At 36.1% G+C, this 21,846-nt stretch overlaps 2 protein-coding genes across 3 annotated transcripts in view; one reads left to right on the top strand and one right to left on the bottom strand.

Annotated features, from left to right (window-relative positions):
- Positions 1-9,958, bottom strand: part of LOC135079109 (uncharacterized) — a 32,616-nt gene extending 22,658 nt beyond the window's left edge. The window contains exon 1 of the mRNA XM_063973707.1: positions 9,875-9,958. The gene's annotated coding sequence lies outside the window, so the exon portion shown is untranslated. The remainder of the gene's footprint in view (positions 1-9,874) is intronic.
- A 5,844-nt stretch (positions 9,959-15,802) lies between these two features.
- Positions 15,803-20,714, top strand: LOC135079262 (centrosome-associated zinc finger protein Cp190). 2 transcript variants are annotated; one of them, XM_063973871.1, is made up of 2 exons: positions 15,803-15,944; positions 16,164-20,714. In XM_063973871.1, exon 2 carries the CDS (start codon positions 16,220-16,222, stop codon positions 20,150-20,152), a length of 3,933 nt encoding a protein of 1,310 aa, XP_063829941.1. In that variant the 5' UTR covers positions 15,803-15,944; positions 16,164-16,219; the 3' UTR covers positions 20,153-20,714. The 2 variants fall into 2 exon arrangements, with proteins under 2 accessions (XP_063829941.1, XP_063829942.1); XM_063973872.1 differs by lacking the exon at positions 15,803-15,944 and adding an exon at positions 15,968-16,074.
- Positions 20,715-21,846: the final 1,132 nt, after the last annotated feature.

Here is a 21,846-nt window from a genome sequence, read left to right as displayed (position 1 = left end):
CCTGAACTAGGTACATCTTAAAGCTGTACATAAGTTCACATTAGAATAAATTTATAGACATTAGCGCTGTAGTGGTACAAATGTGGAACTTCATATAGATAACAGCATTCTAACAGAACACATGTGAACCTAATATACGCTCACCGCATTAAATTGGAGTTATAACAGTTCACATAGCCGTATTTCATTTCCACCATTTTGTTCTACATAACCTAAAATATTTACCAAATAAATCTCCAAAATTAATGCAGATTTATCACAAAATTCGCAGATAGAGCGATTGAGTTTTGGTTTCATGTTATAATTAATTACCGTAATATAATTATAATGCCAATCCAATATCAAAAACTGAAAATTGTAGATTTCCTCTCAGCCAGTTTTAAATATTTTAAAATGAATATCGCGTTTTTACAGAGGCGCGTAAATATTTTAGCTGTAAATATGTATACATTTCACGATAAAGTTGCATTCCCAATGGCATTAACATTATTAAGTATTTAAAACCCGTGTTATTATTTGCATAAATTATTATCCGCCCGAGTTGTTTCCCTCTTGGCACTCACGTACAAATACCAAACTAATATTAAAATGTGGAAATAATTTAAGACACACGTGAACTTTAGGTAGCATTGGAGTACTTTTGTCGGACTTTATAACTTTGAAAGCTGTGCATTTAGCCACTTGTTACTCTTTATTGTCCTCACGTACGTTGTATGGTTCACACTGCGTCCCATATAGTGCCGTAAGTCAGCCTTAAGTACGATGTTACTACTTAAACTGCTATTATAATGCTATTATACTGCTAATGTACAGCCATAGTGAACTTAAAGCTGTCTAATTTGTGCCCAAACTGGTTCTATAAAAGCATTATAGCAAGCTATACAGCTCGTATACAGCTGACATACACAGCTTGTGGAGTACATGTGAACGACTATTGAACTCTTAAATGGAGTAAAATGTTACTTGGGGCGTACCTGAATATTTAAAAAACTATATAAACCAATTTAAACTTTACTTTTATTAAGTTAACTATTATGAATCTATCTAGACTAGAATTTCAATTAATTAGATCATTCTTCTTCCTCTTCTTTTCACATTTAAACCACTGAATCGGTTTTGATGAAAGATAGAGACTAGTTTCAGGCTCAGGGAAAAATTAGGATACTTTACATTCCGTTTTGAGCATAAATCTTTCTGTGACAGAGCAAAGTAACTAATCCCGTCGTAATTTATAATGCCCACCACTTATAACAGGTATTTAGATGATACACAGGAAAACCCTAAAAAACTTGGTTAGAAAACGAACATTATTTCATGTAATTGAAAACTTATTGCGCTGAATGGAACGCAGAATGAAAAGAAGCAATTAAAAGACGTTTAAAATTCGCAAAATGTTTCACAATCCAAAGCCGTATAGCAACGAATGAAAAAGCAATAATCCTACTTGTTGATGCCTCCCCTACAAGGAAATAATCAACCCTTCCCAACTCGTCGCCAAGAAATTTATTGCGTGGCCATAAATATTAAAAAGTTGGACGCATAAATCTCCGTTTTATTAATAAAGAAGGTGGGTAAGCTGTAAGACGTCATGTGCGGAGGCAATATACCGCTTCTTTGCGCGCTTTGATAAATCAAACGGAATTTATGGATGTACGAAACATACCTTTAAAGGAAAAGTTTGCGGGGCCTTTATTTAAAAAGCACGCAAAGACTCGAGTCTTTGATTACATTCTTTACATAAGTAAAGGCTTATAAAATAAGTACCCACTTTAAGTATCATTTTCATAAAACTTCAGTATTCTTCAGTAAGTATTTAAGTACTAAGTAATCTCAGTGATCAATGAGTCACGTTGTTAGGGATTTTCCATTTATTACAAATACTTAGTTTGACATAATATTCTTGCAACTACAAATCATTAGCAGCAAGCTTTGAGTCGCATAAAGGTGATAATGAATTAAAATAACCATGATTTAAAAGCGTAAAACAGTTTAAAGGAAATCGCTGTAAAACCAAAAACCAAGTCAGAACAAATAGCAATTACCAAGGGATTAAAGTAAACGGGGGAGACCGCTAATAAACGAAATGCGAGCCGCAAACAAAAATCCAATCCCTGAATGATTGTGGTCGCACAAAAGAACCTTTATAGCCAACTCTTCGGGAGGTCCGAAGTATGAAGTTTGTGCCACAGTGCATTTAGAGTAAAAAGTCAGGGTAAACATACACAAAACTGTGTAGTCTAAAGTGCTGTCGACTGTATCAATGTTCTCTACATGGGACTTTTGGTTCCATACCAATCATACCCTAAATCGCATGAACGCGTGTGCTTTCAGTGCACTTCAATACATTGCGATCTTTGTGTCTACCCTGTTACGTCGTCCGTTTTTTGATAAAAGTTATTAAATTGAGATATGATGTTTCATCTCTCGAGTGCGTGAGTAGAGCGAGTGCATGAGAGTAGAGTGAGAATATCACTAAAAATGTGTGGGGAACAATTTCATTAAAATCTCGTTACGCTTTTGTTTTTGTTTTTCTCTATAAAACTACGAGTACGGATTTGTATTAAGGAGATTTAAAGAAGTATATTTACTACAGCTTCCTATACACTGTGACCAAGAGAAATCTCCATGGAAATCAGCAGGAGACGACTTTTGATTAATTAGCGCCATTCTTTGCTCGAGACGACAGGAAACGTCGCCATTAATTCGCGAAAACAATATGGCGGACACTGCCATTTTATATTAGGACATATCCGGTTGCGCGGTTGAGGGGCCAAATCTGTCTGGATTATTTTTGATTGGAATTAATTTTGTGTGGAGTCAACAGTTTTTTTTACGCAGAAATTTGGCAAAATAGCCCCCTAATTCACTTATTTCAACTTACTTAAGAGACGCAGTGTTACGCTTGATGTGCAGTAAGTAGGTATACGCCATTTATACAGGGTGAAACGTTGGTATTAGGTGAACTCAAACAAAAAGGATTGATTCTGCTTTTCGAATGCTACAACTTTCCTACAGAAATAAAATACCCTAAAATCAATAAAAACAATTAGGACGGCATTGTTGTGTTTTGGCAGTTGGAGTTAAAGATACTTCCTCTATGATTGAGGATTTCATTTCCACCTTCAGCCTCATTATCAGCTTATATCAGGTGAGCGGCCAAGAGCTTCCTCGTTGTGTTGTTATTATCATATTTTTGAAGTTACAAAAAAAATTGGGAAATTATTTTTCTATTACTGGACTCCCTGGCCAATAATCCATGTGTTACAAACCTTTTTTATGAAAATCATTCCTTTTTTAGGAAACATGTTTTCCGTGTAAAATAAACAACTCAGAAATATGAACGTGATAAGCAAAATCTAACAACATCTGCCAGCGAAATCTTAGGCTCAGTTGCACCATCTTACTTTAACTTTTGACAAACGTCAAAAATCTGTCAAACTCCATACAAAAAGTACCGGTTATTATTAATATTACGGTTAAAATAAGGTGGTGCAACTCAGCCTTAGTGCTTATTTATAACCAACTAGCTTTCCGCCCGCGGCTTCGCCCGCGTGGAATTTTGTCTGTCACAGAAAAACTTTATCGCGCGCGTCCCTGTTTCAAAAACCGGGATAAAAACTATCCTATGTTCTTTCCCGGGACTCAAACTATCTCTATGCCAAATTTCATCAAAATCGGTTGCGAGGTTTAAGCGGGAAAGCGTAACAGACAGACAGACAGACAGAGTTACTTTCGCATTTATAATATTAGTTGGGATAGTTGGGATTCCGTAGCAGACGGTTATTAAATTTCGCAGAAATCAACGTCTCACGGAATGACGTAGATTATCGCTCCACCGCAAGTTTTATTTGTTCAAAAAGACATTCGGGGAGCTCGACACTCAAAGGGGGACATTCGGGGAGCTCGAAGGGGGCGCTCGTGTCTCGCCGCTAATTAATACCCGTCACGGATCCGATTCGTTAACGATTTTAAAACCGACTCTTGTTCATAATTCTTTTCTTAAAGTTTGAAGACGGTTTTGATTTCGAAGAGGTTTGATTTGTATAAAATCTGAAAAGGGAATTTGATAGAAGAAAAGACTGGTAAAAGTTTTGAAGACAATGCATGACTAAAATAGTTATCTTTTTAGATATAAAGTCATCAATATTGGACTCTAAGTAGTTATGTGAATCTACTATTAAATAAATAAATAATACACTTTATTTTCATTTTTTTCTTTTTGTTTAATAAATGAATAATGAAATAAATATTTTTCATTTGTCTTATGAGCTGTTTTAAAATTCTCTTCCACCAAATAGGTATCGCAACATAACAGTTAATGAGTTTTTTAACGTTCTGTGATTCTGTGGGCATCACGTATCAATCCAGTACTCATAACTCATGTAACTACCTACATAGTACATACTCAATTACAACAGTTCGTTCGTTCGTTCGTTTCAGCCGAAAGACGTCCACTGCTGGACATAGGTACTTTAAACTAATGTGAAATTAACCTGCCCTTTCGTCTTGTCAAAGTCTGAACCAAATAATTACGCTGTCAATGCAGTTGCACAGTGCGGTATGTTGCAGCGCATTACCGAATCAAATTACACCGAACAAAGCGCTAAACAGCTGGGGCCGGACCCCGGTAATGGTATTAACACGTAACCTCGTATTAACCGACGTGTGGGGTGAAAACTGGACGTGCTAGGGTTGTGGAGACATGCCGGGTTTTGATGTAGAGGCCTTGACATTGTGGTTAATAGTTTATACACTGTATTGTTTTCCTTGTAAAATAAAATAAATAAATACTTGCTAAGAACAGCTGATGCTGGATGTTTAAGTTCTAAACGATATCGATAGAGTAAACGTAAAAGTTTGGAAGAATGGGTATTATGAGACTTATTTGCAGTTAGGCAAAAAAAGTTAAGATTATTTTTTTACAATTTAAAATTAATTATTTATTACGTACGCGAATTAAGTCCTGGGGTGGTCTATAATATTTTTTTGGCCAATTAGTCACACCGAGCATTAAAGCTGATATGAAATAAAATATTTTTTAAATTTTTCTTATAACATTCTTGCTATGACAACTTAGGCCAGTAGAATTAAACACAAAAATTGATTGAATCGGAAATAATTCCTACAAAAGATTTTTTTGCTTTAATGGCTTCATTGGTTGCCCATTAAGACTATTCTAAGTTTTCGACTTCGACGGAGTTGTGCTTAAGTGGTGGGGGCCCCCGAAAGGGGCGTTTTTTCGGTTTTCCGGTTATACCGCGTAAAGGACTTACCCTATCGAAAAGTGGTCTTCATGACGGTTAAAGGGCACTTAATCCTGCATTGAATAAGATCAAATTCATATGTTTTGGACAAACCGTTCTCGCGCTAAAGTTCGGCAAAGTAGAAAATATACGTATAATTAGTGACCCTCTCCACGTCCAATGGCTTGTTACCCACATGCTTCCAAGCCTTGTAAAGGGTCGCCTTAACCAGTGTAACCCTAACAAGGCTCACGAGTTTGATTCGCTTATCCTTGTTCGTCCCAGCCGTTCCTTAACTGCGGTTGCTGCACCTCTTCCTGGCACTCTCCTGAACGACTTTGTGTTACCTAATGTGGCTGCCCCTCTTCCTTGTACCCTCCTGTACGATTTCATTGCTTAGCCATATGCCTGGTCCAAGGTTCGACGCCACAAAATCAACTTCGTACGAGTGAAAATAGTTTAAATACTATTTCCCGTGCTTGCAACATTTTTCTTTACTGCTTCGCCTCTATTAGTCGTAGAGTGATTGTATATATCCTATAGCCTTCCTCAATGTATGAGCTATTCAACACAAAAATAATGATTTCAATCAAACTAGTAATTCTTAAGATTAGCGCGTTCAAACAAACAAACAAAAAACTCTTCAGCGTTTTAATATGAACTTGTTGTTGTTGATTTTTGGCGTCGAACCTTAGACCAGGCATACGGCTAGGCAACGTAGACATGCAGGAGGATACAAGGAAGAGGGGCAGCCACAGTAGGTAACACAGAGTCGTTCAGGTGAGTGCCAGGAAGAGGTGCAGCAACCGCAGTTAAGGAACGGCTGGGACGAACAAGGATAGGCGCATCAAGCTCGTAAGCCTTGATAAGGTTACACTGGTTAAGGTGGCCCTTTTCAAGACTTGGAAGCCTGTGGGTAACAAACCATTGGACGTGGAGAGGGTCATTAATTATACGTATATTTTCTACTTTGCCGAACTTTAGCGCGAGAACGGTTTGTCCAAAACATATGAATTTGGCCTTATTCAATGCAGGATTAAGTGCCCTTCAACCGTCATGAAGACCACTTTTTGATAGGGTAAGTCCTTTACGCAGTATAACCGGAAAACCGAAAAAATGCCCCTTTCGGGGGCCCCCACCACTTAAGCACATCTCCGTCGAAGTCGAAAACTTAGGAGAGTCTTAATGGGCAACCAATGAAGCCATTAAAACAATAAAATCTTTTGTAGGAATTATTTCCGATTTAAAAGCTAATTCTACTGGACAGCTACGGCTATGCGTTACGAGACTACGACGACTACGATGCTACGTAAGACTTGTTCCGTAGTCTTGCGTAGACGCATCGTAGCAATAAATATTTCATTATTTAATATTAAGTAATGAAAATGTGCAACTTACCATAATAAAGATATTGACGAATAAACTATATCCATTAACTACGAATAATTTAAGTAGGTACCGAATAATTACATTGTATAATATGTATTGACGGACACTATTACGAACTACGGACATAAATGTTTAACTGTAATTCTTTAAACTCTTACATCTAACTTTGTTTTAAAAGGTTTGGTGTAGAACTGGTATTCTTGATTGACTGGCCGTACAGTGCTTTTTATGCTGTAAAACTTAATGAAGATATTAACACATTTTTACCAAATCTAACGATACTACTGTTTAACCTTACAAAACAAATTATTTAACAGGGGCTTATCCTGATTAACCTACCGCCAGCCGGTGCTGCCACCACAGAGGGACAATCACGCGACCGCTAAATGTCACAGTCGTCGTGATTCCCACAACGCCCGCGATTCGTCGCGCTCAGCCGCTAACGCGACAAAACGGCAAATGCCAAACGCCCCACTGTTATTACCAATAATCCCCTTGTTATATCCTTAAATCAGTTATAGAAAAACCACTGGACGTTGATTGGGAAATATCACCTGCACTACATAAGATATAGTTTCGCTCAACATGCATGCTTGCATTGTTGAAATTTTTTCAACTTTCAACCGATTTATATTTTTCAATACAGTTGAGGTCACTTTCCATGTCGTAAAAAAAATTGCCCAATATTATATTTTTTGAAAGGAAATGGGAACTATGACGTCATCAAGTCATGAACTTGAGAAGTAAAGTAACTGACAATTTATTGATGTTAAAGCTTCTAAAAAGCTACAACGTTGAAATCTAACTCTATTTTCAGGGATAAAATCAGTTTTTTGTCAGCAATCACGTCTTAGCATTGGTTAGTGCCAACAAGGCCTTAGGCAAGTAATTATGTGTTCATGCGTTGCTCATCACGCGTTAGTGATCTGATCCACAAATTGCGATATCCAGCGGAGCGGATCGCACACGCTAATAATTCCACGAATCCACCGTCACTACCGAACAATAGTGCGCGGACAAAGCTTGTCACAGGCATCTGCATGCGATATTCTGTTACAACCTCGCACAAACCACAAATGCATCTTCTCTCCACTCTAACAGCATATAAACAAGGTTTCAAATCGCTCATTCTATGTGCAAACTCCCAAGTAGAGTAACACGCAATGATTGACGCATCAACAATGACAGGGTCGCGGGCGGGGGAGGGACGAAATACAGGGTGCATTCATTACAGTTCACTCGAGAGGGCAAATAGGATTATACGCTTTTTTATAATACACTTAACAGGTATTATGCTGCGTTATTGATTTTTTTGGTAGCGTAGTAGAAAATAAAATCAAAATTTGGAAGGGGTTGAAATAGTAAGTTAGACCAAACTACATAATTGAATTTAGTATTGTGGCCCTTGGATTTGGAAGTGTCAATATGTTTCACAATGTCTTGAAAACTAAATGCATTCAAAAACGAGAAAGAGTAAAGTCAAGCATACATATAACAATGTTTAACAATAATTTGATAATTTTGAGGTCCATTTCGAGTATTTTCTGAGACAAAAGTAATTACAAATCATGCTATCAGTAAAAAAGCGCACAAGATGAAACCTACATTATTTTGCTAGCAACTCATCCCCCTCGTCGACAAGATACATCTTAATTTAAAAATGAGCTTTCTTCAATTTACAATATTTTATGGCGAGAGAACAAACTTGGGAAGCTAATGAACGCGGCAAAAAATCGACTCCGAAGCGACCACTCGGGAAAATGGGAAAAATTAAAAAGTAATAAAAACCCAAATGAGGAGCCTTCAATCATCCCTGACAGGGGGGAGGCTGGGGCGACACATGAGATTAAAAAGTTCGATGTCTCCCACGAAAATTAGCATTTCACTCCGGCTCATTTGCATGCGATCTAATTTTTATCTTTGTTATTTTAACGCTCCTGGGATTTCATACGGCTTTAGAATTAATCTGTAAAATAATATGGAAGAGAACGTAGGTAGGTAATCGTTTGTGTCACTTTATTATTTTAACAAAATGGACATACCTAAATGCGAATTTGTCGAGTAGATAGAATAATTTTACAAACCTGAATTAAATTTTTTGTTGTATTTTCTGGAAGCTCTCTTTGGACATAAAGGCAACTTTTCTTAAATAAAAAGAACAAATCGCGAATCACGAGAAAAGTAACAAAAAGCTATTAGGAGCCCATCAAAAATGCATAAGAAGTGGAGACAAAGATTTCCCTGTTCTTTTTAAAGTTTTCTTTACTCAGACTTGGTAGAGATTTGAATTGATAAGTATTCCGAAAAACAAAAATAATATTTTCTGTTAATTTTACAAGGTTCATATTATTAACTTTTAAAAATTGCCCGGCACAATAATACTGACTGTATTATTGTAACCCAAATGCAGGAATAGAACTTTTACTAAGTTAAATTTTAAGTTGTATTATCTTTCTGATAATTTCCAAAATCTTAAAGACATGATGGAACTTATTTGGCGGTCTAGTTAGTTAGACAAGACGGTGAATTTATCCGGTTTTATGAAGTACTTAATAAAATAATGTGCCTGTCCAGTTTTCTATAATAATTTGCAACCCTAAAGCGTTCACGCAAACATTTTTTAAAACCACGGCCGTCCTTTAAAATAAAACACAAAAAGTCCGACACCCGCCGGCGGCAGCTGTCGCTCCATAACTCGATTGTGCATTTCCCCCTTTTACTCTTTTGACTTAATATCATTTTCGCGGTCGCCATTCATAAAAATGTGGAGACTGGTTAATTTTACAAGCCGTAGATTATTTAAAGTCGACTAAATACATATTTTTAGAAAAAAAAAGTAATACCTACTTAGGATTGTACCTAAGTATTACTATAACTGAAAAAAGTTTTGATCTTCAAATGATTGCAAAATATTCCAGAGATTACGTGAAAAAAAAGAGTTTTCGAGTATAAGATTTTATTCAGTGCCTCAGATGCAGGATAATATTATTGATAAAATAATATATGAGTATTGCTTATCATATTTTAACTAACATGGTTCTAATAAATGGCGATGTAAAATAATTAAACGTAATGTTATTTTTAGCAACTTAAGGTAAGTTAGTTAGTTGTTAAGTCAGCTTGCAGTTAGCTTTTTAACTTTGTACACAAGTCTATCAATAAATCCGTCGTACTTAGTTTTCAAAAAAATATAAAAGCATCTAGGATTTGCCCTGTATAATAATTAAAAATTATTTACGCACCTTTTTTCACAGCTCCGGTTCCAAAAAAAAAACTTCGTGGCTATCGAACTAAACTGTGTCACTGGCAACTTCGCAATACATCCTCCACGGAGGTCGACCACAGACTGTTTTCAATTTTGGTTTTCGTCGGTTGGCAAAATGAGGCGAGGGTAGGCGGGGCCTCCGTTGGGCGGGACTCTGGTCCGCAAATCAGCACTTTCATACTTCTTTTCTTGCCTTCCTAAGGAGTGGAGTGGCTAGGAGTAAGTGGGCAAAGCTGGCTAAGCCCACAATAAAAGCTAAACTTATTTATCGGTGCTATGTATAGAACAGTCTGCAAAAGCTCTCGTCTCGCTGGGACACTGTTTGATTCATTATCTTGAGGACAGATACTTGGATAGCAATAACTTACAGGAATATTAAAATAAAATAATTAAAATAGTCTCAAGCTGAAGAACGTTTTTTTTTCAACAATTGGTATCAATTTAGTGATTTCTTTAGTTATCTGTTTTTAACTAACCACTAAATTCATTTTTTTAATTAGCTCCATACGGTAAATATTTGAACCCGCGACTACTGACTTCCAGGGGAAAAAAGAATATTGGTTTTACTATGATGATTGAAGTCTATAAACTTTTTCAAAAGTAAAATAATTAATTACTCTTTATTGCACATCACACACTAACAAATAAAATAGGAACAGCTCAGGAGGGTTTATCGCTAGGAAGCGTCGAGTCCTAGTAGTCTGGGTCCAGTCCTTTGCAGACATTTTTATTCGATAGGGCTTTTAATTTAAATATCTGTGAGTTCTGTCGTGTCGTGTAAATTAAATAACAATTATATTAATAAAGATAAAAGATCTATTTTTGGGTGGATTTTACAAAAGTTAGGACATCCAATCCATACATTATTGGGCCTTTTCTAAAAAGTGCTGACCAACAAAAAAGGTACTATACTTAGCAGTCTATAACATAGTTGTATAAGGCACCCATTTACTAACCATGTGGATCATTGTTATCTTTAAATAAATAATTTTAATTGAAGTTGAATTGAATAACGTACCTACTTCTACTCGAATTGGAGTAATTATTTTATAGACAATATATTATAATATTGTGCCAAAGGAAAGGATCGTTAGGATTACTGGTCTGATGCCTTGCGAGTGGTTATTGGAACCAGCTCGCGCTACAGTCACAATACAGTCACATTATACCTACGCTGCAATTGCTTGAAAATTTGCAGTAGGAAATGTAGGAATCCACGTATATCTGTCTGAGAACGCTTTAAAGGATAAGACCGCCTGGATTGTGCCGAATCTTTTTTATATTTCTTCTTTTCTTGCCTTGTGTGGTATACAATAAAGTGTGTTCTATCTGTCTGCGCCAAACAGTCTACCAACAATAGCAAATTTAATAATAATGAATGAAATAAGTATTTTGTATGTATCTAATAATTAAATAACAATTTTATGCAGCATTTTATTTATTTTTACCAATGGTCCGTGACCCTCACTCGGCATGGGGCACACTGAAAACCAGCGCCGTGGCCTTTGTCACCGTGGGCCACGGCAATGCTGAGTGGGGTCCCGTTGCAGTGGGCATCTTGTTGGTGAATGGGTGGCACTGCTCAGTTTACTCTTGTTTTTATTTTTATTTTTATTTTTCTTCCATTATTATGTGCCACTGTCATGACTCATTGTCTAGTAATTGAGAATGTTACTAGGTATGCAAAATCACTTGAAACCTATGTTACAGTTAATCTTTTACATTTACAAATACATTAGTTTTTATTTCATTCAAAAATACCCAGTAGTTATGATTTTATAGGCATTCAAAGTTCGCTTAAATATTGAGTCCCGCCGACGGTCACGTGACCCCGTGTGACGTACATTCACAGCGTCCGCTCACTAGAAAACGGATATAAACATACTTAAATAATTTTTTTTTGTAAATACAAACTTATTATACATATTAAAACCCAGACCCATCACAGAAATTAAAATTGAACCAAACCCAAACTTGACGCGATTGTGTCGTTTTATTGCGAATTACCTTCCAGCTCCATCATTAGACCCCGATTACTATATAGAATTAAAATACTCATCAATACGAAACGAACGAGCCCAAACTCGATGCATTTAAGTCGTTTTATTATAGAGTTCCTATGGCCACCTTCCAGCTCCATCATCAGATCAGCTCCATGTCATCATAATATTGCATGGTCATCCAAATCACATGTGTTTGCGAAATTTCAGCTTAATCGGTTGCCTGGAAGTGGGTCTTAATTCAGTTTGCAAGATTCCACCCATACAAATATGTATGAGCCAGTCGTTGTAATATGACGTCACGCGCATAAAATGGCGGGCCGGCCGCCGCCCGCACTTTTAAAATTCAATATCTTGGAAACTAATTGACGTATCGAAATAATTCTTTCACGTGTATTTTTTATTTTTAACAGAGAATACAGAAAGCTAAAAAACAAAATCAGTGAACATTCTTCATTGCCTGTATTTGTGTGATGTCCCAATGGACAACTTTCAAATCGATCGATACCACAAAATATACAGGCAGGATGGAATTTTATTACACTACCCGAAGGAAAAGTACTCATAATAGTACCTACTCTAGTAGAAATTTTTACACTAAGAAAACATTCCTTTATATTTAAAAGAAAGAGCGAAAGGAAAAAAATTCGCTTGCCACACCCAGGAATCGAACTGACTAAAATCTGTTAAAAATTACACCCTGTATTTTAATTTTTATTGCACCGATCGTTAATCCATGAAATGAAAGGAAAACCATTAAATCTGAAATATTTACAAAAATTGGTACGGTGGTGAATTTTCGGAAATCTTTCTTTTCAAAATACCAATAATGCTCCATCACAGTCGCTTTATATCGCTTATTTACTATTGATTGTAGGTACTGACTTAATAACTACATAATTATTTTATTTAAAGTATAAGGGGATGAGGTTTCTAGGCTGACAAGCGTATAGGTCCAGGAGTTCAATGAGGGCTATCGTTTTCATACTTAACAGTTGGCACCCCTGGCGATTGACAGGACCTTACTCTACAGTGGCGCTAACTGGTGAGCGCTAAAACGATAGCCCTCATTATGAAGATCGATGCTTAGTAAAAAGACAGCAGGCGTGTTGTAAAAAAAAAAATGTGCTGGCTGTCCGTCCGTCAGCCAATTGAACTTGGAGACAGACGGGGAGGAGTCACTGGCAAAATGGTATTTCGCGTTTGGAAGTCCCAACGTACGATTCCAGTAAGGACGTCGCAGTCGGATGCAACCTTGGCTCAATACTCTAGCTTTGAGGAATTGCTCCTCGAACTAGCATGCTTACATATCGAAGGACGGTCATTAAACAGAAAAATATTTTAACACCGCGATGTAGATTCTACCCTACCGCCATCTAGTGGTGAGCGTTATGACTATTCCGTGAACTATGTTTATTACACAGTGATCTTTGTAGACGTTTGGTAATGCATGTGGGAACCGCGGCATGGCGCTCGCTATTCTATTATTTGTATGTGGTATAGTACGAGAGCCCGCGACCAAAATTTTTGTCTCATAGCAATACGGCCAAAACCGCATCAAATCGATAGATACGATTATCCTGAACTCGAAAATACCAATATCAGACATTTTCCGCGTAGCGTTTGATCTGACCGAATTTTCAAAATTGTCAAAGAATTTTACCGAACTGCATCATAGCAATATGTCTGATTTGCAGACTGTAGTTGAATGATAGTTCTGAGATACCGGAAACATTATTTTCAGACGTTAGTGGTGTAGCGCAAACCCGTAAAATCACTTAAAAAAATTAAAAATGAGACAAAAAAAATGTCTCATAGCAATACGTCTGAAAATCTTTTTTATTAGTAAATTTTGGTTATTTGATGCGAACAAAACAATTTTCAGACGGAAATGTGAACGCATTAAATTTTGAGACCGTTTTGAAAATGTTAACAAATTTTACCGATCGGTATCATAGCAATATGTCTGAAAATTGTTGGACATGATAAAATAAGTTGTCCACATGTGCAAAAAATTTATATCAGACAAATTAAGTGTAGCACCTTCTCTATCATACAACTTTTTGATACACTTAAAGTGTCTGAAAACAGGTTTTTGGTAATCATGGCAGCAATACGAAAAGTTGAAAAAAATAATTATCCGTATTGCTATGATACAGGTCGGCTAAATTTGTTGACATTTTCAAAAATGCGCTCAGGCTATATGCTACGCGCAAAATGTCTGAAAACAAACTTTTTCGTAATACAATTATAAAATCTATGTACATTTTCACTATCAGACGTATTGCTATAATACAGACTGTCTTTTTTTTTTGACACAGCAGAAATGGCCTCCCACGCAGTTGCTACACTTTCGACCGTTACTACACACCTACGCCCGATTCCCATATTCAATCCTTGTCCAAATCCGGATTACAACTGTCAAATTGAATTCAGTTTTAGATTATATTTCCACAATTTTCGATGCATTTACACTTTAATATTGTTTAAATAGTCTTATAAACAATATAAAAATGTAAAAACATCAAAAACCGCAGTTATTTTGGCCAAAAACATATTAAAATTTGACAGTTGACAATCCAAATCCGTATAATTTGGATTAGGATTGAATATAGAAATCCAGCACTAGTCGGGTTCAGAATCATACAATCTAACGATTTTATAGGGTTTTTGCCGTATTGCTATGAGACATGGTTTTGGTCGTGGGGTCTCGTACTAGTATTTATTATTGTTACAAAAGTCGAATGCCTTGTTTTGGTGCCTTTTAACAACATAAATAAATAAAAGAAAGTTTATTCTGTAGTAAGTTAGTCTTCGAAGACCACATTCTATCAGTCCGATCGATCCATTATTTATCAACTATGGATGCAGATGGAACCTGATAAATTCGTATTTTACGGATTTTAGAGCCAGCACATAGTCCTAGGTCCTAGTTTAAACAAGTTCAGAAACTCAATATCCTGTGTCTACCTAGTCGCGAGTGCGCCTGTTTGAAGCTGACTTTTACTTTTTCATTATAATGTTTTTATGAATTTTAGATGATCTAAAACTTTATTAGGTACCTATCTCTGCTCCGCTTGCCTTTAAAAGTAAGTAATTTCAAATTTTGCGCTCTTAATAAATTACCTTACCTACTTACTAATCAAATTAAACCAGTCTTTGTAAGCTAAGCCACGCTAAGCCCACAAACGGCAGTCAGCTGTAGAATAGACCGAATTCCGAAATACAATAAATTATTAAATTTATAATGTGCGTATTTAATACCTACCATTATGTATTTTTTTATGCATAAAATAATTAGCGATTAAAAGTTTTCAACTTTTAAGTGCAAACAGTGCCATCTACTGTCTTTTAATAGCTATTTTGTATTAATAGAACGGTACTATAGTTCCAAAATACTGAACTGTCCTATGCATGACATTGACAGTGGGGCGCCACCGTCAATACCGGATCGCTGGTTCCGATTTTTGCCATGTTGAAAACCATATAGTTGAACGATGGTAGCGCCCCCCTGTCATTGAGTTTGGTGGAACAGTTCAGCGTGGGTCATCTATATTACCGTTTGCATGACGTGATGAGTCACCTTTGCTTGTCCTACACATTTACAAGAACCAAGAGAACGCACCCAATCAATACTAACTTCTATCCCATTTGAGGTAGATGTCAGCACCATCACTAGGCGCAATAGTAATTTTAGTGATAAGAATCTATTTCACTACTGTAAAGAAATCTATTTATATGTTAAAACTTATAAAATTTATCAAGATTTGCCTATACATATTTAACAAAATTTTAAAGCCTCCATTAATTAATTTGGAATTAAAAGTCATGGTATTGACTCGTCAAATACAAAAGCCATCGACCTCAAAGCAAGCCAAAGCGTCGTTCCAAGTTCCAACGTTCCAAAATGGAGCACGCCAATGAACCACCGCAACACCGCCATCTTGCGACTAGTGTCAACTACAGGTTTCATTGGAATTTGATGCAATTTGTGTCTCGTTGAGAGCAACTAAAATAAAATATCAGTGTTAGTAGGTACTTTTATTGGTAAGTTCCTGAAAATAAACACGTACCTACGATGGCGGAAAATTCAAGATATTCATTTTATAGTTGTAATATCCAAAAAAAGTGTTTTTGCAAACGCGTTGTGAATCTACAATCTCTACTAACCAAAAATGTCGAGTGTCACTCATCGATCGTTTACATTTTCTAACTGTTTTTCGTAGTAAAAATGATAAGTAAATTATATATTATGTGTTTTTTCAGGTAGTGCCGTTCAGTTACGAAGATATGTGCAAATTATGATCTAAATTGCATTCACAATGTCGGACGTGAAGCAAGTGAAAGTGGACAACTGGGGGATATATTTCCTCCAGAGATTGAAGCACTTTTTCAACCGCACCGATTACTGTGATCTGACGCTGCAGTTCCAAGATAATGCCCAGCTGAAGGTGCACCGATTGGTCCTCAACGCTTGTACCGAGTACTTCGAGATATTGGAGCGAACATGCGAGATGTACGAAGATTGTTTGGTGATGCCGGACGACTTGCAAGCGGACGTCGTGGTTCCCATTGTCAACTTCATGTACACAGGTCAGTTGGAATTCAGGATGGAAGCATTGGATAAGCTATATCAAACATCATTGGTTATGAATATGCCCGTTCTAAGCAAACTTTTGGAAGCCCACCGAGGCAAAGGAATCTCATTCAAGTCCAAACATTCTAAATCCAGTGAAATTACAAAACAAATACATTCCCCATCATTTTCTTCATCATCAGCAAAGAGATCTTATACAAAGGCATTTGAAAGTAGCAAATCTGTTACTAAAGCCATGGAAGTTGATAAATTACAAGTAAATAAGTTAACGCCTAGAAAAGTTGTTACTAATAATGACAATAGTGTTGTATACAGAGAAAAGAAATACCATCAACCAATAAACAAAACAGCTCAGAGAAAAGATCATCGTGCTCCATCGCCATTACCATTGGATTCATCACTTTATAATAAAAAATTGGTGTTGGGTGATCCTCGTCCTACCAGATATGAATTGCCAGAAGAACTAGACACTGACAATGTTTTTGATAATTCATTCTCTAACATTTCATATACTTCCCAACCTCTCATGGTTCATCCAGAAACAACAAAACAATATTCTGCTAAGAAAAGTAACTTGTTTAACGAACCAACTAGCTCCAAACGGGCCTACGCTGGCTCAACCGTTGACATTGTTGAATGCAAGAAAATTTCCAAAAACGATAACATTTTTGATGACAGTGTCAATCAATCTATCTCCTATGATGATGTATACAGCTCTGCTTTTTTGAGTGTGAAGGATGATCCTCCAAAAGATACAAATCAACTGTTTGATCAAATCTTAGACAACAATGAAGGCACAAAAGTCACCATAGAATCTAAAGATAAATTAGCTGGTAATTTAGATCATGCCAAAATTATTAGTGAAGTCCTCAAGAAATATCCACATTTGGTAAAAAGCAACAAAAACATTAAATTAAAGATTCTTAATACACCTACCAAGACTAAAAAGCCACGTCCAATACCCAATCCACCAGAAGAAAAAGATGTGAAACTCAAGCAAGAAGTTTGTTATACATATGAAACGGATGTACTTGATTCTAAAGAAGCTGCAAAATTAATAGCTATGGGGGCTGAGAATATCAAAGGCCCATGGATTTGTCTCATATGTGGCACACCTGGCAGGGCATTAAACTTCACCTCATATTATAACTTCAGAAGACATTTAGTTGAAGTTCATCAAGAAAAAGCGGTGTCCACTATATGTGAGTACTGTGGACTTAAGTCCCACAAGCGTAATTATTTGCTTCACCACATATACACCAAACATGGCGTCCCTCCACCTCCGCACTATCACTTCCCCAAGTGCAATATGTGTGACTATATTGCACTCACTGAAGGTTTTCTAGTAAAACATAAACTGACGCACACTGATGAGCGCAAGCCAATACGCTGCTCTCTATGCTTTGCGACATTTAGTTCAACCAATCTCTTGATTTGGCATATACAAAAAACGGGTCACAAACAAGATAAAAAGATGAATACGCAATGCAACTATTGCATGAAGGTGTTCATGAGGGACAGTAACTACTTTGCACACATAAAAACTGCTCATAAAGAACAGGCATTAAAAGATGGAATAATAGAAGATTCTGATGATGATAACATAGATGAGAAACCAAGTGAAATCAGAACTACCATAAAATATGAACTGCCAATTGAAACAGATTTTGAAGATCCTGAAATGCGGTATCAAGTTCAAAAAAGAAATGAGGGTAAAAAAGCTAAAATTTCTGTTTCTAATCAAAAAATTCTCAATCCTGGCTTTAGCACTCCTGTGGCTAGTCAAAGTCAGAAAGTTCATGATATGTCTGATGACAATAATGAATACATTCAAGACGATGAGACTCCTGCCAATCCTGCAGATAGTGTGATGGTTTTAAACGAAAATGAGTACATAATGAAGGATAACCAAATTATAGCCAGAAAGTCAACAATGAAGCCCAATGAGTACATTTTATCAGATTACATAGAAACGGAACCTGAACAGAACATAGAAAACTTGAATACTGTTAATCCAACAACATCCATGCAGTTTACAGACCTCCACCCGGCTGAGATTATTCAGCAATCTAAAATGGTTCTTAAAAAATCTGCAAATATATCACAACCCATACAAATTGTAGTTTCAAATGAGGAAGAGTATAAGGCGTTAATGGCTTCTAATCATTCCATTATATTCGATGATGGTGATCCAAACAAAACATTAACTGTTTTAACTGCAGCTCAGAATCCTACATTGAATGCTACCACCATAGATTTGGACAACAATCAATCTAATGATATGATGATTATTCAAGATGAGTATCCCTTGAATGTGTCCGAAGCAGTTGCTGCTGATAATTCGAAATATGTCGTTGTTTATAGTCACGCAATGGAACATGATGACCCCAATAAACAATACCAAATCATAACGTCACAAGAATTAGGTGCGCAGTATGTCCAGTCTTCCGCCGTTATGGCACAAAACTTTGAAACAATAACTACAACTACTCCTGTCGTATCTACTACTGTGATTGATACTCAAATGGATGAAACGTGGCCACAGAGTAGTCACCAAAGTGTTGAAAACCAGGCTCATTTACAAGTAGCATCAGAAAATGAACTACAGAATATTAACGAAACTGTATCCACCAATATGACACAAGTAGATATCGAAACTGGTATAACGGATCTGCCTGAAGTAGAACTTAATAAGATGGTTGGTGTATCAGAACAAATTCAGGACAGTGTTGAACAACCAAACAGCATACATTTAGAAACAGTACCTGCTGATATTCCAGAACCTATATCAGTAATTGAAGAAAATCAATTGGATAATACTGCGGCAATGGATATTCATCCCTCTGAAATGACTCAAATAGAATCTGTGTCAGATAAAGTTCACACAATCACTGAAGAAGCAGAAATGGGAAATGAACATGAAATAACATGTCCCAATGATACTTATGAAAATGTCGATATTGTTCAAGAACAACAGAATCCTCTTCCTATGTCAACAGAAGAACAAAGCTGTGAGGAAATAATTGAAGAATGCAACAGTGTGCCAGAAACTGAAAACACTGACAGCATTGAACATACACTAAATATTGTGGAAGATGTGCCCACTTCAGAAGAAAATACTGTTGCAGAAGAAATGCCTGTGAAAAGCATTATTGCACCAGTAGAAGCCAAAAAACAAATTCAAAACCTAACATCTGAGTGGTCTGAAGATGAATATGATAATGTCCCTAATTCTGTTGCTGAAACTGGCACAGAAGAATCGGAGCTAGAGGAGTCAATTGAAAATATTAACAAAGAAGTTCAAAAGCAAATCACTGACAAGAAAGTGGTTACAACAGAAGAATTTATTGCTACTGAAACAAAAGAACCAGAAATGGTTTTGGAGACTGCAAATGTAGAAGCTACTCAAGAGAAAATATCGTCACTTTTAAATGACTGGGAGGACTCTCAAGAGGAAGCAATTGTAAACAATGATGAGAAACCAACGGAAAGTGTTGAAAGCGACCTCATTGACACCAACGGGACTGATACAAAAGATACACACACTGAGCAAATTACCTCTCTGGAATCAGATGCTAAAGACAACTCAAAAAAAGATGACAAAATTAAGAGTTTAGTCAGTGATTGGGATGATGAAGAGGAAGAGACAAAAGAATAATCAGGTTGATGGACCAAATCAACAAAGCATTACAAAGTGAAAGATAAAATAATGTTACGTCTTAAGCAGGTACTTGATAAAATATAATTTAATTGTTACTATGGATATTGTGCTTTGAATTAGGTTAGGCAAAAGGATCTTGTATTTTTTTTAATTTAGTTTAAGTGGTATATTGGTTTCATAAGTAATGCTAAGTAGATTATGCATAATGTTATCTAAGTTAAATTAATAAATATCAAGATCATGCCTTCATAATTATAAACATGTTTAAAGGATTTCTTTATTAGTAAATTTTGGTACCAATGTTTTTATGCTTTTAAAAGTACTGATTTAAACTGTGTAACTGTATAATACACACCTAATTATTATTACCTATATCATAATGACAAACTATCAATAATGTTAGTTTTGTGTAAATATTTATTTAGTAAAAAACGTTACTTATTTTGGTAAACAAGATGGACATGTTGTTTCATTTGCATTATTTGTAATTTATGGATTTGTTACAACAAAGCAGAATCGATTGTAAACGTACTTAGATGTATGAACAGGAAATATTATATTGTGTAATAATTATTCTTGTTTTATTTAAATTAATAACTTCCATCTCAGGGTTACGATCTGCCCCTCTAATGGCCCTTTATCCACACAATATGTTGCCGGGTTGGCTGGCTGGCCGTGCCCATCTGTGGCCGTGCCGCCCGGCATCTTTTTTTTAATCGCTCCGTAAAGCGAATTGGTTCACGGAGCGAAGTACTGTCGTACAAAAAAACGCTGGAAAATGTGAACGTCAGAATGGCGGGTGTATGGTCACAGAAATGAATAATATAAATATGAATTTTTAATACCTGAGGTGTACCTTTATGTACCTTTAGTTATTAATTTTGTACTTCCCTAATACGGGAACAATTTAAATTACAAAATGAGCCGCCAACCTGATATCAGGTTGGCGGGTGCATGCTGAAATTGGACGAAACAGGTAAGTTATGGTTTTCTTATATTTACCATTATTTAGTACCTCAAATGTACCTCACAAATATATTATGATAAACCAAATGCGACGAATAATTAACGAGAAAATTGATACGAAAAATTTGATGTCCACCATTTTTTTGATGGCCACCATTTCTTTTAACAAGTTAGAAAGTTGACACTGACACAGATAATACATACCATACAGATATTTTTTAAGTCTGTTTTTTATGGCATGCACACTTGTGCATTTGCCAATGCCAATACTTTCCTAAAATCTAAAAGTATTGATAGTAGCGCCCTGCTGTAAATGTCATAAGGTTGTCCAACGTGGCAATAATAGGGATGTTGACTGGGTAATGAAATCGAAATTCTATTCAGTCCGTCAGACAGATAATAAAAATATTTTGGAGACATTTTTTTTTTCATAATCTAATAATTACAGTACACGTCACTTTTGATTAAAAAATCTACTCAAGCGTGACGTAACGCGCCATTTCAACTCGATGAAGGACTGTTATTATTTAATTATGAAAGAAAATAAAAAATATGAGTTTAATATTTTCTAATATCTGTCTGACGGACAAATAATTGAATTTTTGTCATTTAGACTATTGGAACTATTATTCGTGACATCGTATTCGTCTTCTTCTTCTAATTTTATTGTCTTTTCTCCTTCGTCTTCTATTCTTATTCTTTTTCCCATGGTTCTTCTCATTATT

Source organism: Ostrinia nubilalis, chromosome 16, assembly GCF_963855985.1.
Source record: "Ostrinia nubilalis chromosome 16, ilOstNubi1.1, whole genome shotgun sequence".
NCBI classification, from domain to species: Eukaryota; Metazoa; Arthropoda; class Insecta; order Lepidoptera; family Crambidae; genus Ostrinia; species Ostrinia nubilalis.
This window is presented reverse-complemented; position numbering and strand designations above follow the sequence as displayed.